General features: G+C 44.2%; 1 protein-coding gene across 1 annotated transcript; it reads right to left on the reverse strand.

Annotated features, from left to right (window-relative positions):
- Window positions 1-573: 573 nt before the first annotated feature.
- On the reverse strand, window positions 574-11,467 carry LOC103764877 (ovoinhibitor). Its single transcript, XM_018073670.2, has 16 exons — window positions 11,342-11,467; window positions 10,558-10,577; window positions 9,591-9,727; window positions 9,360-9,420; window positions 8,752-8,885; window positions 8,260-8,311; window positions 7,092-7,228; window positions 6,617-6,677; window positions 5,697-5,833; window positions 5,144-5,204; window positions 3,604-3,737; window positions 3,468-3,528; window positions 2,017-2,153; window positions 1,610-1,670; window positions 1,138-1,253; window positions 574-642 (listed from the first exon to the last, which is right to left on the reverse strand). Exons 1-16 carry the CDS (start codon window positions 11,394-11,396, stop codon window positions 597-599), a joined length of 1,410 nt encoding a protein of 469 aa, XP_017929159.2. The 5' UTR covers window positions 11,397-11,467; the 3' UTR covers window positions 574-596.
- Window positions 11,468-13,134: the final 1,667 nt, after the last annotated feature.

Raw genomic sequence — 13,134 nt, forward strand, 5'->3', positions numbered from 1 at the left:
ACAGGCTGCACAGGCAGCAGGAACTGGGACAGGGGCAACTCTTGGCTAGGCAGCCAATTTCCTTTTCTAGCCCAAGCAAAAAAGTGCTCTTCTTGAGAGCAAATCACCACCCACATCCGAACCATTTCCCTACGGAGGAGGTGGACCATACTCTCAAGGTGAATGTCTCCTTGCAGTGACTGTAAAGACAGAGTCTGTGATCAGGTCATACAGAGATATAGTTAGATAAGATTAACACTGACAAGGAGACTCTGGGAAGTGAGGAAGTGACTGGGAGCTCCACGGGGAGGTCAAGCCCTCATCAGAGCAGGAATGGCACTGACACGTGGCAGGAAAGGTTTCATTCACACTGTTTGGTAGAGAACACCAACAGAAAAATACACAGGCACTCAAAGTACCATGTCAGGGATGAGATGGGGCAAAACAGATGCAATATGCAATTAAGACAGAGAAACTTTGCCAAGTCAGTTTATTGAACAAGCATCTCAGGAGTTAAGGAAACAAGGTAAACTGAAGAAATGTTACTAGGGAAGATCACCCCATGGCAAGTCACATTTAAGGGAGCTTGTTTTCCTGGGCTGAACTCCAGCACAGACTTAGCATTCAGCCAAACTCATGAGATTGAGAGTTGTCCTGCTTTCCCTGGCAAGAAAGGGGAGAGGAGAATTAGACACGGAGCATATTAAGTGCTGAAGCCACATTCCTCATTTCACTGGCCCAAGTGACAATTTAGTATTGACTGGAGATGAAGAGCAGTCTCAAAACCCCAAATACTCCCTTTCATTATCATCTTTAAAGGAAAGATGAAGGTTTCATACATTTGATACTGTCCAGTTGGTTTGTGAAGTACTTTCCACATGCCCTCATGAGCTTGTGGGACATTGAGTGCTGGTGAAAATGAATAATATACTTTTTAAGTTAACAAACAGAAGGCCAGGTACAGATCAGAGAAATGGGTCCCTTGCATTTTCCCCTAAAATGCAAAAAGCCCATCTCCTTGCACAACTCATGGTGGACTGGAAATGTCCAGTATATACCCATAAGCTATTAGTCAAAAAGGCATCATGAAAACAGCCCTGAATTCATAGTTGGTACAGGAACTGATCATGAAAGAAAAGGTTTTACTCTTATACTTACAGGTAGGCATTGCAGAAAAGACATCTATTGCTGTATGTTTTGCCATCAGAGCCACAGTGGGGCACATATTCCATGGTGCATATAGGAGACACTTCTTTGAAGCCCTTGCAGAGCTCCTGCACACAGAAAATAGACATGAGTCTCTCTGCCTGAGAGCAAACTGTGTCCCCCCAGCATAAGGAATGACACCCACTGAGAAATGAAAGTGGCTGTAACATTATTATAACCAACTCAAAGTTTCCTCCTGGTTGCAGATGTGATTTTGTACTGTTTATGCTCACTACCATGCCTTTTCCTACACTGTTACACAGCAGTGGGACAGATGTTGGCTGTTTTATGACCAGTGTCATAAGGGATCTCCTCGGGTCTGTACACCATCACTCCCCCAGTTTGTAAAACAGAGTGAAAACAGTCCCTCATGAGTCTAACAGACACTGGACTTCACCCTTTGTTCCCATCCTTTCTTACTCACTCTTGTAATGTCCTCTTCACAGCGTCCGTTCTTTCTTTTGCCAAGGTTGGTCTGATGCTCCCTGGAGGAAGGAGAGACCATTGTTAACCACGACCTTCCCCAGTACAACCACAGAGCAAGAACAAACCTCACTCCCATGGAGCCACAGGATTTTCAGATCAACCACCTTAGTTAGCACTGCCTCCACAGCACCACCAAGAATGTGCCCTTGTGGGTCAGACATGTGCCCATGGTTGACGCACCCCGCTTTGTGGAGCTCTGGGATTGAACACCTATGTCAAAGACCAACAAAGGAAGCAGGAAAATGTGGGCAGACAGACAGGACCCCTCCAGCACAGGGTTTCATAGAGAGTCCTTGAATTTCACTTGGCACTCAGGGATCCATCCACCCCCAGGGAGGTACTTACATGTTGTGGGCACACAGCGTACACTCGCTGGCGTAGGTGACACCGTCGGTGCCGCAGACAGGATCGTAGAGCATCGTGCAGGCCATCAGCTGTGTGCCATCCTTCTGCGTGGACATTCGGTACTGGCTGCAGTTGAGCTGGGGAACAAGGACACCAAAAGCTCTGACACGGGCTCTGCTCTGTGCAAGGGAGCCCAGACACAACCCCCTCTGCTTTTGCCTCTGCCTAAATCTGCCTACGCCAGATCCTAAAAGGATCTGCCAGAGGAATAATTATGGTTATATATTAACTCATTCTTCATGGAAAACCAGGAATTTCCTTTCACAGCCTTATGCTGGAGAAGACTGAATGAAGGCTGGAAGGTAGACATTACTCATTCAGCTTTGCATTTATCATGATGCCCCTATCTATACCTTGCTGAACTGACCAGGATATTACAAAGTGCAGCTCAAAAATAATCTGCAAATCAAAATGACACGATTTATGCACTTCCTGCAAGGGGGCTGTCTGTGACCAGGGTGTTTTTCATGGCCCACAAGAATGGAGGGGGGATGTGCTGACAGGACTTTTGTTGCGATGGGATGGTCCCGAGTGTTGAAACCTGCCAGCAGGAGTGGCAGCCGTTGAAGCTGATTTACGCCAGCTGAAGAGCTGGCCTTGCATTTTAGCACTCCCAGTTTCTCCAGTGTGAGCTCTTCTTTCCTGATTTATGTATCTCACCCAGCCTGAGCACAGAGTGCACTCGGGAAACAAAGGAATGACATTTCATAGTTTGTTTGTATAGAAATGAAATATCTGACTCGGGATGTTGACTCTTTCAAACAAATGCTAATGAGGTGGCTTTGTTCTTCTATTCCCCAGTGAGAGTAAATAGTTTAGAGCTGGCCAAATATAGTTAATCTGGTATTTTCACAAGATTCATTGTTGGTATACATTAGATTACATTGCATTTACAAAAAAAAAAGAAAAAACAAAACAAAATAAAAAACAGGGATGAGTATCAGGTATCCCCTGATACCTTAGGTATTAGCATTCAAAACACAGGCAATTCTCTAATCTTTGTAGAACATCCTTTTGTAAAACACAAGCATCCAGGAGGCACTGGGTTCTCTGGGTACCCTTTCCATATTGCCAAAATGGGCTGCTAAGTTCCTGCAGCAGCTATGATGGACTGCTGTGGGAAAAGGATTTCTTCGTGTAAAGCCTTAAATCATTTATGTTACCTGTCTCATAACTCTTTCCTCACCTGTCCTCTCCTCTTTCTTTTCCTGACTGTGTGCAGGAAGTGCACAGTGTTGCTGCTGCCAGGAGGGTGATATTCACCCACAGAAGGAAGGTCAGCACAAACCATGACCTCCGTGGAGGTTACGCCACCCAAACCAACCAGCGTTTGTTCAAGTTATGCAGTTGGCACCTGCTCAAACTCTTGTTTTTCTTTAGGTTTCACTTACTTGGGGAGCTTCCTCTACGCACCTTCCATCGTGCCTCTTGGCAACCTCAGTTCCAGAGGCACTGGAAGAGAAAGGAGAGTTAAAAATGCTCAACAAATAACTGTGGAGCTCTCTGGGGGTGACCTCCAGGGCTTACATGTTATGGGCACAGAGCGCACAGTCGTTGCTGTAGGTGACACCGTCTGTCCCACAGAGCTCACGCAAGATGAAGGGACAGGCCATCATGGCTTCCCCTGATTTGGTATTGCTCAGGTATGTGCTGCAGTCAACCTGGGGAGGCAAAACAGCAATGCTGGGTCAGCTGGTGCAAGATGGAAGAGTGTCTCACCTGCAGTCTGTCCACGCTGATCCTCCAGATTTTAAAGGCTTATGTCAGGGGAAAACCAGAGGTTTTTTAAGTTTACTCTTGCATTAGAAAATAGTTAAGTAATGGTAGTTGGGTTTGGTATTTTGTGCTAGCAGAGGGAAGAAAGGAACAGCTGGCCAAAAAGATTATTTTCCTAGAGTAGTACACATACAAGTCTTAAATCCAGCATTTCACAAAATCATAAAGGTTGGAAAAGACCCCTGAAATCCAACTGTTAACTCAGCACCGCCACGTTCACCACCAAACCATATCCCTCAGTGCCACATCCACATGTCTTTTGAACACTTCCAGGGACAGTGATTCCACCAATTCTCTGGTCAGCCTTTTCCACTGACCAGACTTTCAATGAGGAATTTTCTCCTAAGGTTTAATCTAAATGTCCCCAAGTGCAACTTGATGAATCTGATTGAAAGTGTTTGATATTAAGTCCAGCTTGACATAGTTAACTGTATCTGAGATTTTGGTTTGGATTTTCCAAAACAGCAGCAAGACCTGTTTCACCAGCTCCTGACACAAAAATATTTACAATATATACAATCTATTAATTCAAATATTTGAGGATAAATAGACAAACATCTATAGGAAATCAGTCTACACTGGCTAAGCACCACTGACACTTTACTGTCATTTTCCACAGTTTCCCCAATGCAGTGTCTCTTATTATCCATATTTCCCACATGGTCCAAGAGCAAATTAAAGCAAAGACAGCATTTTAACAACTTGTCTTTTGTATAGAAAATATATTGCAGTCCCTCAGGATGCATGAAATTATTTTTGGTGCTTCAGAGCTGCTCTGCATAAGCAGAATAAATGTGTTGAGATATTATCAGCACATATTGTTGCTGTGCAGGATAATAAAGCTATTTCTGTACACATACCTGAGAGCAGATTTGTCCTGGCTGACCAGAGCACAAGGATTTTTTACCCTGCCTGTCTAGTGCAATGGAAATCCTATCACTGAATAAATACACTGACATCTAACACAGCCTTCTGCCTTCTCTCCTACTGTGCTAAAATGAGCTGCATGGTTCTTGTGCTGCCTCTGATGATTTCTGTTCAGAGATCTGCAGTACTGGGACATTTTGTTTCTGAAGTCCCAACCTGTCCCTGTCCTCTCTTACCCTCATGTACAGCACATTGGCATCAGCAACTGCGAGCAACTAGGGAGAACCACAGCATCAACATGAGCCCTGTGCACCAAGCTCCATCCATCCATGAGCACAGAGGGTGCACTGAGCCCAGCCAGGGTGTTCCTGGAGGCTGGAGAGAGAGTAGATGGTGCTTATTTCATAGCTAAAAGTATACTTACAGGAGTGCTTTCCTCCTTGCATCTTCCCTCATGGCTTTTCTTAACATCAGTCTCGTGTTGTCTGAAAGGGAGAGGTTGGGGTTAGCACACACACCAGCTGAGCCCTGTGACACCCAGGTACCAGAGAAAGCAAACTGAACTCATAGCCCATATATATGATAAAGGAGGCATCTGATTTCCTTATGAACCAGCTTATCCCAGTCATTAGCAAGCATAATGGGTGCAGATCCATCAGGTTTCCTCACTGTGTGCTACACAGGAGCCCCATCTGCTCTTTCCTCTGCCCAAACACCACAGTCCCATCCACTCTTTCCCCTGCCCAGATATCACAGCATTCATAGTTTGCTCAAATCAAGAACTGATTCTCCCACAGCTCCCCCGAGGAGGTAAAAAAGGAGAGCATCAGGGAAGAAAATGAAGGTGACAGAGGCTTCAGGAGTTTGAAAGAGAAACAGAAAAAGATGTATGGATATGTTGGCGCCAAAAGAAAAGGCATGTGGAGCACTAACCATGGCTAGTCACTCCGAAAGAGAGTCCTATGTACAGCACTTACACGTTATGGGCACAGATGCTACACTCATTGTCATAAGTAAATCCGTCTGTGCCGCAGACAGGGCGCAGGATCCTGGGGCAGCGTACCAGGGCTTTGCCTCCCTTAACCTTTCTTGCTGGGTATTGACTGCAATCGATCTGCAAAAGGCAGCAATGACAAACGTGAGGAAGACCTGGTTTTCTGACCAAAAAAAAATTCCATCATAACCTCCTTCCATGTCTTTTACACTGGGATACTGATGCAACACTAGTGCTATGGCTCAGTTCTTGCAAAGCCAGGTTGAGTCAGTTCTGCATGAATCCTCTCATGCACAGAAGGAACTGCATGGCACTACCATAGTTTGTGAGATGCCAAATCACTGGAGTAAGAAGCTTGGTCAATCCCAAATGCAAGATATGTCAGAAAAGCAATTTAAAAAGGGAAAAACATAGTCCTCTTTTCATTGTGCAGTATAAACAAAACACCAAAACAATGAAGACTTTGATCTTCCTTTGAGGGTGCCCTTCAAACACAAAGCCCAAAATGCCCAATTCCCTCATTTGTGTGTTGGCATGTCCTAGACACCAGTTCTGGGACTTCTCAGCTGATACACTCAGATCAAAACTTCAGGTGTGCTCCATATTCCAGAATACATCCCCACCCCCACCTCAAAGGCTGACATAGGTGTGAATTCATAGTGAAAGCTCTGTGCCTAGCTCTTGTGCAGCCCATCTGCCAGGGCTGAGAGGGCAAGGAGGGCCCAGAGGACACCTGCCTCAGATGGGATTCACAGGCATCCTCAACACAAGAACCTGACAAGACTTAATAGACCAGTGTAGAAAGCCAGGTTTTAGGCCAGCTCACTTTCAGAGTAGATGTCACCTCAGGGAACCTTTCAGTTGATACAGCTAAGAGAAGTAAGGCTTATATCAAACACTTACATCAGAAGTCTCCTGTCTGCACTGTCCACTGTGCTTTCTGCCAACATGGGTCTTTTGTATTCTGGAGGAGGGAAACAATAAAATTTAGGAACTAAATGCTTAACCTCTTGGTCACAGTCATGTGGAAAATGAAGCAAACTATAAAAGTGTATCAGAATAGCTACTTTACTCATTAACAAGCTCATCCCATCTTCCTACAACATGCAATTTAAAGTAATATTCTGAATTGTTCCTTCCTCTGCCCAGTCACTGCCCAGCTCACAGACTAATCCAAGGAGCTGCCTTATTACTCTTCAAGGTTTCCTCTCACAAGCACAAAGAAGATATCAGAAAGAAACTCAAGGTAAATCCCAAACCAACCCAGTTTCTAAGAGACTTGAAGAAACAGGCATAAGCAGAAATGCAGCAGGGTGGTTCTCAGGACTGCACAGCATTGCTGGCTACTCAGAAGGAGCTCTCTAAGGATGGCACTTACCCATTGTGGGCACAGATCCCGCATTCGTTATCATATGTGTTGCCATCTGTGCCGCAAACTGGATTCAGGTCCCTTGGACAGGATACTAATACTCTGCCATCTTTAGTGACTTGTGTTGGGTACTTGTCGCAGTCAACCTATCAAAATAAGGACAAAAAGCTCTGGTGGGGCCCTTGCTATGCAAGAAAAGCTGATGCAAAAGCTGTTCACTCTGTATCCAAGCCTCAGTTGTTTCTGCAACAGGACAAAGCCCTGATACACTGAAGTTAAATTTCCAATCAGAAATGAGCTTTCTTAATGTTATCCTAGTTCTCTAGCAGTCAAGAAAAAGGACTATCTTGTCAAAGGGATTCTTCAGGCAGAAGAACACGTATAAAATTTTGGGCCTCTTCTCATCAAAAAAATGTTCTTGAATTTGGTTAGAAACATTTTTCCCCAGCTGTAAATCTGACTAATACTGTTTTGGTTTCTGTTGGTTTTCTCCACACTTCTCCAGCTCTGTGATTACTTCTTACTTCAGATTCCCTGTAGTTCAGCACAGGGTTTGAAAGGATAGGAAAAAATGGTTATCTATCAGTCAGAGAATGGGCTTCAGACATCCCAGAATTTTGGTGCTGAAATACAGAACCTTCTCTTCTTGAAGCACCAGACTGTTGGCCTCACACAAAGGTACAATACACCATGCTCTATAAATATGTATGCTTAGTGCTCTTGTGAATCTCACTATGTCTGTGAAAACCACCAGCATGGGAATTTTGAATCTCTGTTGCTGAGGGTTGAAATGCTTGTGATCTCCAGAGAGAAAACTGCCAACCTGCACAGAATGTTGGCAAGCGAAATCTTGCCCCCCACCCCTTCCTCTGGGCACACAAGCCAGCTTAGCACGTAGGGAAGTGAGTTCTGAAGCACTGACTCACTGCAGCTCCTCATTCCATATCCCTCTCCTTCTTCCTTCCTCAGTTTGGTGTGGTAAGCATGGGATGACCTTCTCTTTGGAGCAAGGAGGATGCCAAATCCACCCACATCATCCAGAAAAGCAAAGCAGGAACTGGGACCCCTGTAAGCCTTGTGCTATGGATCTCTTGTAGTTTCCTAGCGAAATCTGTGGGGTCCTCAGGATTCTATTAGCAGCCCTAAAAAATTAATTTTTGACTTCTGTTGCACTTACAAATTCCTTGCATTCTCCGTCATGTACTTTGGTAATATTGGTGTCATATTCTCTGAAAGAAAGAAAAGCTTTGGTTAGGAAGTATTGAGAATAACTTCCCCCATGTCACTCCAGGCACTGGGACAACAAAGCTGAGTTCCACCCACCTTGTGGGACACTACAACTGCTTGACTTGTCTGAATGCAACCTGCAGATGGCCACAGCAAATGCACAGTATTCCCACATTCCACGGGAATGAAGTGTTAGGAATAATTCGGTATTATAAGTAACACTTTGATCTGTTCATGGCTCTGCTCTGGGTTTTTTGTGATTCCCCTCACGACCACAGTCAAAAAATAGGGAAGAAAACTCAAGCTGGCTGAAGAATTAAAACCAGCCAGTTCCAAGGAGACCTACAGAGACACCTGCCTTAAGACTAATATTTTACAGAAGTGCTTCTGAGAGCCTTAAGTCACTAACTACCCAGAAGGATGTTCCACGCACAAGACTTACATGTTATGGGCACAGATCTCACAATCGTTGGCATAAGTGAAGCCATCTGAGCCGCAGACTGGTTTCCATATCCTTGGGCATGGTACCATGGCATGATCATCTATTACAGCTCTTTGGTACTTACTGCAGTCAATCTGTACAAATAGCAGGAATAGAGGGAGAAAACCAAAAACCACACATTTTTGATATAAAGATACAACACTCCTACATAGTCCGTTTACTCTCTCTCAGTCTTTGGGGACAAAATAATTCCACTATCAAAAGCAGAATTCTCTGTGAGAATTCTCTCCCGCTGAAAAGAAATGGCATAGCAAGAAGGATTGTGATTTGGGTTTTGCAAGATCCTTCATAAGATCCTACTGGAGCTATCCAAGCGGTGAGATCCAAACCTCAGCCAACATATTACTTTCATTTTATTCCTAAACACAGAGACTAGAAGTCTGAAGTAGAAAATAACAGAGATATGGTATCAGATAGCCCAGAAAAACCCTCCCAGCTTTGGTTATCATCAGATTTTAATCCCTTTTGGGCTGTGCAGACCAGTTGTGCATGCTCTATTCTCCTTTTGTGTGGTGTTTGAACTGCCCCCATTACAGACTTTGTCTTACCACGATAGATTTTGGCTCGCATTCTCCATCATGGGCCTTCTCCACACTGTCACTGTGTTCCCTAGAAGGAAGCAGACCAGTGTCAAGGATCTCAGAGCACCATTGCCTCGAAGCTGGCAGTGTTGGCACCCAGCTGCTCCTCATCCCAGCTCATCTTTGGGGAACAAAGCTGCCACCTTTACCTGGAACACCTTGCCTTAAGGTTTCTCTGAGTTTCCCAGCAATACTTACTCATTGTGCAGGCAGATCCCACAGTCGTTGCTGTACGTGTTGCCATCAGTGCCACAGACTGGTTTCAAGTGCCTTGGGCAAGCTACCCAGGACCTTCCATCCTTGGTAATGCCTCTGGCATACTCACTGCAGTCAAGCTGTGAAAGGAGCAGAGAATCAGCCCCAATTTTGGCTCCCTCATGGAATGAAACCCCCAGCAGCCTCCCACTGCCACAGTGCCTGCAGCTCCTGCCGACAGGCAAATTAGAGGCACTATTGGGAATCTGCTCAGGCAGTCAGGAGAAGGGAATCCTCCCTACAGAAGTTTCTGATTATGCTTTCCTGATGGAGTCCAGGGGTGCACAGCATAGGGGAAGGATTGTTGTGGGTGAGACACTGTTTAATGAAGGCAGCTGGCAATCAGGAGCCCAGCCCTGCGCTGGAGCCCCTCGGCTCAACAGCGGATCGTTTCAGATCGTGCTGCACTCTGTGAGCTACAGGAGTCTCGTAGCTGCGTGGGAAGAACCTGCAGACAAATGCATGGCTCAGACCCTGCTGTTTTCCTCTCTGTGATATAGGTATAGAAATTTATGCAAGGAACACAGTTCTTTGGGTCTTACCATATGGAAACAATTATCAGAGTCACAAGTCTTTGATACTTTCAAGCATATCATAAGACAGTATTCCTCATGGGGAGGCAAACTACTGCCTTTGGCTTGGAGTAACTAAATTATGTCTAAGAGCTAATATAATAGGATTGCACAATTCTTGCTTTTTCCTTTTATTTAATGAACTGAAAATACTGCGAGAAATGGGGATCTTTTACTTTCTCATGAAATTGCAATATTATTCAGCCATGCACTGGAAAATATTATTTGAACAGCTATGATTTCATTAGATTTAATCCATGTGCTCATTGGGTAATTACATACTATTTCTGCTTTACCAGAAACCTGAATAGAACAGAATAAATAGATCTGTAGCTTACCTGAACTCCAAAGGCAGTACCTAAAAGAAAAAAATGGAGAAAAAAATATCAAATTACTAATATGCAAAGAATACATTTGTAAAGCTTTTCATGAGACTTTTAAATTCAGTGATGTTGTTGATTAACTTATTTAGTTTAGGAAAATATGGAGTTCCACATTGTGCCAGTAAATGGCCATAGGATGTATTAAAAGTTACTTTTGAGGGCAGATAAAACACATGAGAGCATACATATTAATCCATCCCTCAGATGTTAGAGGGAAGGTACTTTCAATTCAGTACTCTTGGATTTTAACCCAAGAGACTTAATATTTGACTTTCAGAAGTTTGGACATGCGTGCTTAAGATGACTATCAACCACTGGCACTGTCCATCTCCAAACACATCTTTCTCAGTTACCAGGAGCAGCACAATAAACTTACAGAGCAACTCTAGAGTTTTAAGTTTGCATTTATGTTGCTCACATGGGTAATGATGCCATTTCTAACAGCTTTGTTTTGCTCTTTATACACAGGACTCCCATGTGCAAGTTCCTGCCCTGCACTAGGGCTGCTCCTTCAGCAACTGCTCTTACAAACCAAGAAGATGAAAACAGTTGCCTGCATGATGTTTGCTAAAACCTCAATCTTGAAACCTAACTTTTTTGCTACGCTCTCTCAGGAAGGATATTTCTGCACGGAATAAGGTTCTCGTCCATGTCGCAAGACCCAAAGACTCTTACTGAAATGAAAATTCAGCTCCAATTCAGCTAGATCAATCTCTGCAGTATCCCAGGAAATACTCACCAAAGCAGCAGCAAAGGGCTAGAGCTGCCCTTAGGAAAATGCCTGTTGTCTTCATGGCAGCCAAGGATACGGCTCCAGTGCAGCCTGCGTGCTCTCTGTGCAGGCGAGGAAGATCGCAGGTAGGAGCAGGAATATATAGCACACCATGCAATCAAGTGGTCCCACCTTATTAGGTAATGCTCCAAGCCTGTCATCACCATTCAAAGCCAAAAATGTGTTTACCCAGCTCTAGATGTCTAGCTAATGATTGATACAAACGCGTATGCCAGGAAGGGGATTTCACGAGTAGGAACCGTGCCAAGACCCCTCTCCTCCTGGACAGATCTACCCAGCCCTGGGCTGCCCCTCACGTGGCTGCAGTGTGTTGCAGGCTCACATCTACCCTGTGTTCTCGTCCTTAAATGCAATTAGAACTTTCTCCTCCTCTGTAGTTTTCAACTGAGCTGTCAACTGATAGCCAAAACCCTCATTATTTAACCTCAGAGCATGATTTTGTACTCTTCACTGCTGTATTTCATCCCAGCTTGAGCCCAGGCAATTTCAGCCCTGAAGGTCACCCTGTGCTCTGCGTGAGGAATCCTGCTCTTCTCCTGTTTAAAAAACTCAGCAGTGCTCTGCTCCGTGTGCCAACTTTTTTTGTACAACAGCAAAGAGCAAAAATATGAAGTTCGGTCCCAAAACCCATCTTTTTGGCTGTTCACTGATAACTCCCATGGTGCCGCCTGCTCATCCGCTACCACCTCCCCCATAGCCAGTCCCTGACCCACCTCACAAAGTCTAAGTGACACCATCCCACAGGGCAGCAGGCCAAATGCCTTTAATGTCTGCATAGACTAGATGTACTGTACTTCCTTTACCTAGGAAGTCAGCCAAATTTGCAGAGATTGGTATTAGCCCACGCATGGTTTCCTTCCTGAAAATTCACTGTGTACGTTATCTCTTTACGCTTTATATCTTTAGTTTTCTTCAAACATCTCCTTAAGGTTTGCCCACTATTAAGGTAATGGAACTTAGATTGGTCCTGAACACTCCTTTTGTCCTTTATGTAAGGAGATTTTTGGCAGTTCTTTGGATTGGTCTCAATTGTAGTCTTCTCAATCAGGATCCTAAATTCTCCAAATTTCTCGCTAACTTTTAATCTTTCAAATTCTGTACTTGGTAATCAAAATCCTTACTTGCAGGTCTATTTTTGATATAATTTAAACAGAGTGAGCTTGTGTTGAATCATCACAGTTTTATTTTCTAAGAGAAGGACATTTGCAACATCTTTCTCACTTGAAAAGCAAATCCACAACAATACAATTTTGGGAATTGCCCAATGGAAAAATATTTACTTTCATATCCAAGAACTCTGCTACTATTAGTAGTTTGCAATGTGCACCTGCAAAGCTGAAGTCTCTCCAAATGCCAACCTTTCCTGCTACATTAGTCTCTAGGAACATGAGAGTTCATCTCCCTATTCATATATCTCAATTTCATTCCTTCCCTCTGATGTTCCACCCCATGTTTCCTGCCCTTTCCCTTATCTCAGTTCCATCACATGTCAAGGGCTCCAGACCTTTGGACCAACCCAAGCCTCAGCTACAAGGACCTCTTTTCATCTTGATTATAATATCCATCTCTCTGGGCTTATTCCAGCCAAGACCAGCATCCATTAATGCTTCCTGGCAGTGGAAAATGTATCTTGACAACTTAATTGCCAGGCTCTGTAAAAGCTGTCATGGTCAAGCAAATTCCTGCCAGTGTCCACAGCGATGACACCTGAACCTTATAGGAAAGGAGATATTATTTGC

The sequence above is a fragment of the Manacus vitellinus genome, unplaced genomic scaffold (genome assembly GCF_001715985.3).
Source record: "Manacus vitellinus isolate BGI_N305 unplaced genomic scaffold, ASM171598v3 scaffold_25_pilon, whole genome shotgun sequence".
Classification (NCBI taxonomy): Eukaryota; Metazoa; Chordata; class Aves; order Passeriformes; family Pipridae; genus Manacus; species Manacus vitellinus.

Bases quoted from the DNA above. Each gene is read 5' to 3' on its own strand.
- LOC103764877 (XM_018073670.2), bottom strand. From the start codon at position 11,396: ATGAAGACAACAGGCATTTTCCTAAGGGCAGCTCTAGCCCTTTGCTGC. The intron at 7,229-8,259 runs GTAAGTGCAACA...TTATTTTGATAG, and splicing joins ACGGAGAATGCAAGGAATTT to GTTGACTGCGACAAGTACCC. The intron at 2,154-3,467 runs GTAAGTGAAACC...CTTGTTCCCCAG, and splicing joins GCGTAGAGGAAGCTCCCCAA to CTCAACTGCAGCCAGTACCG.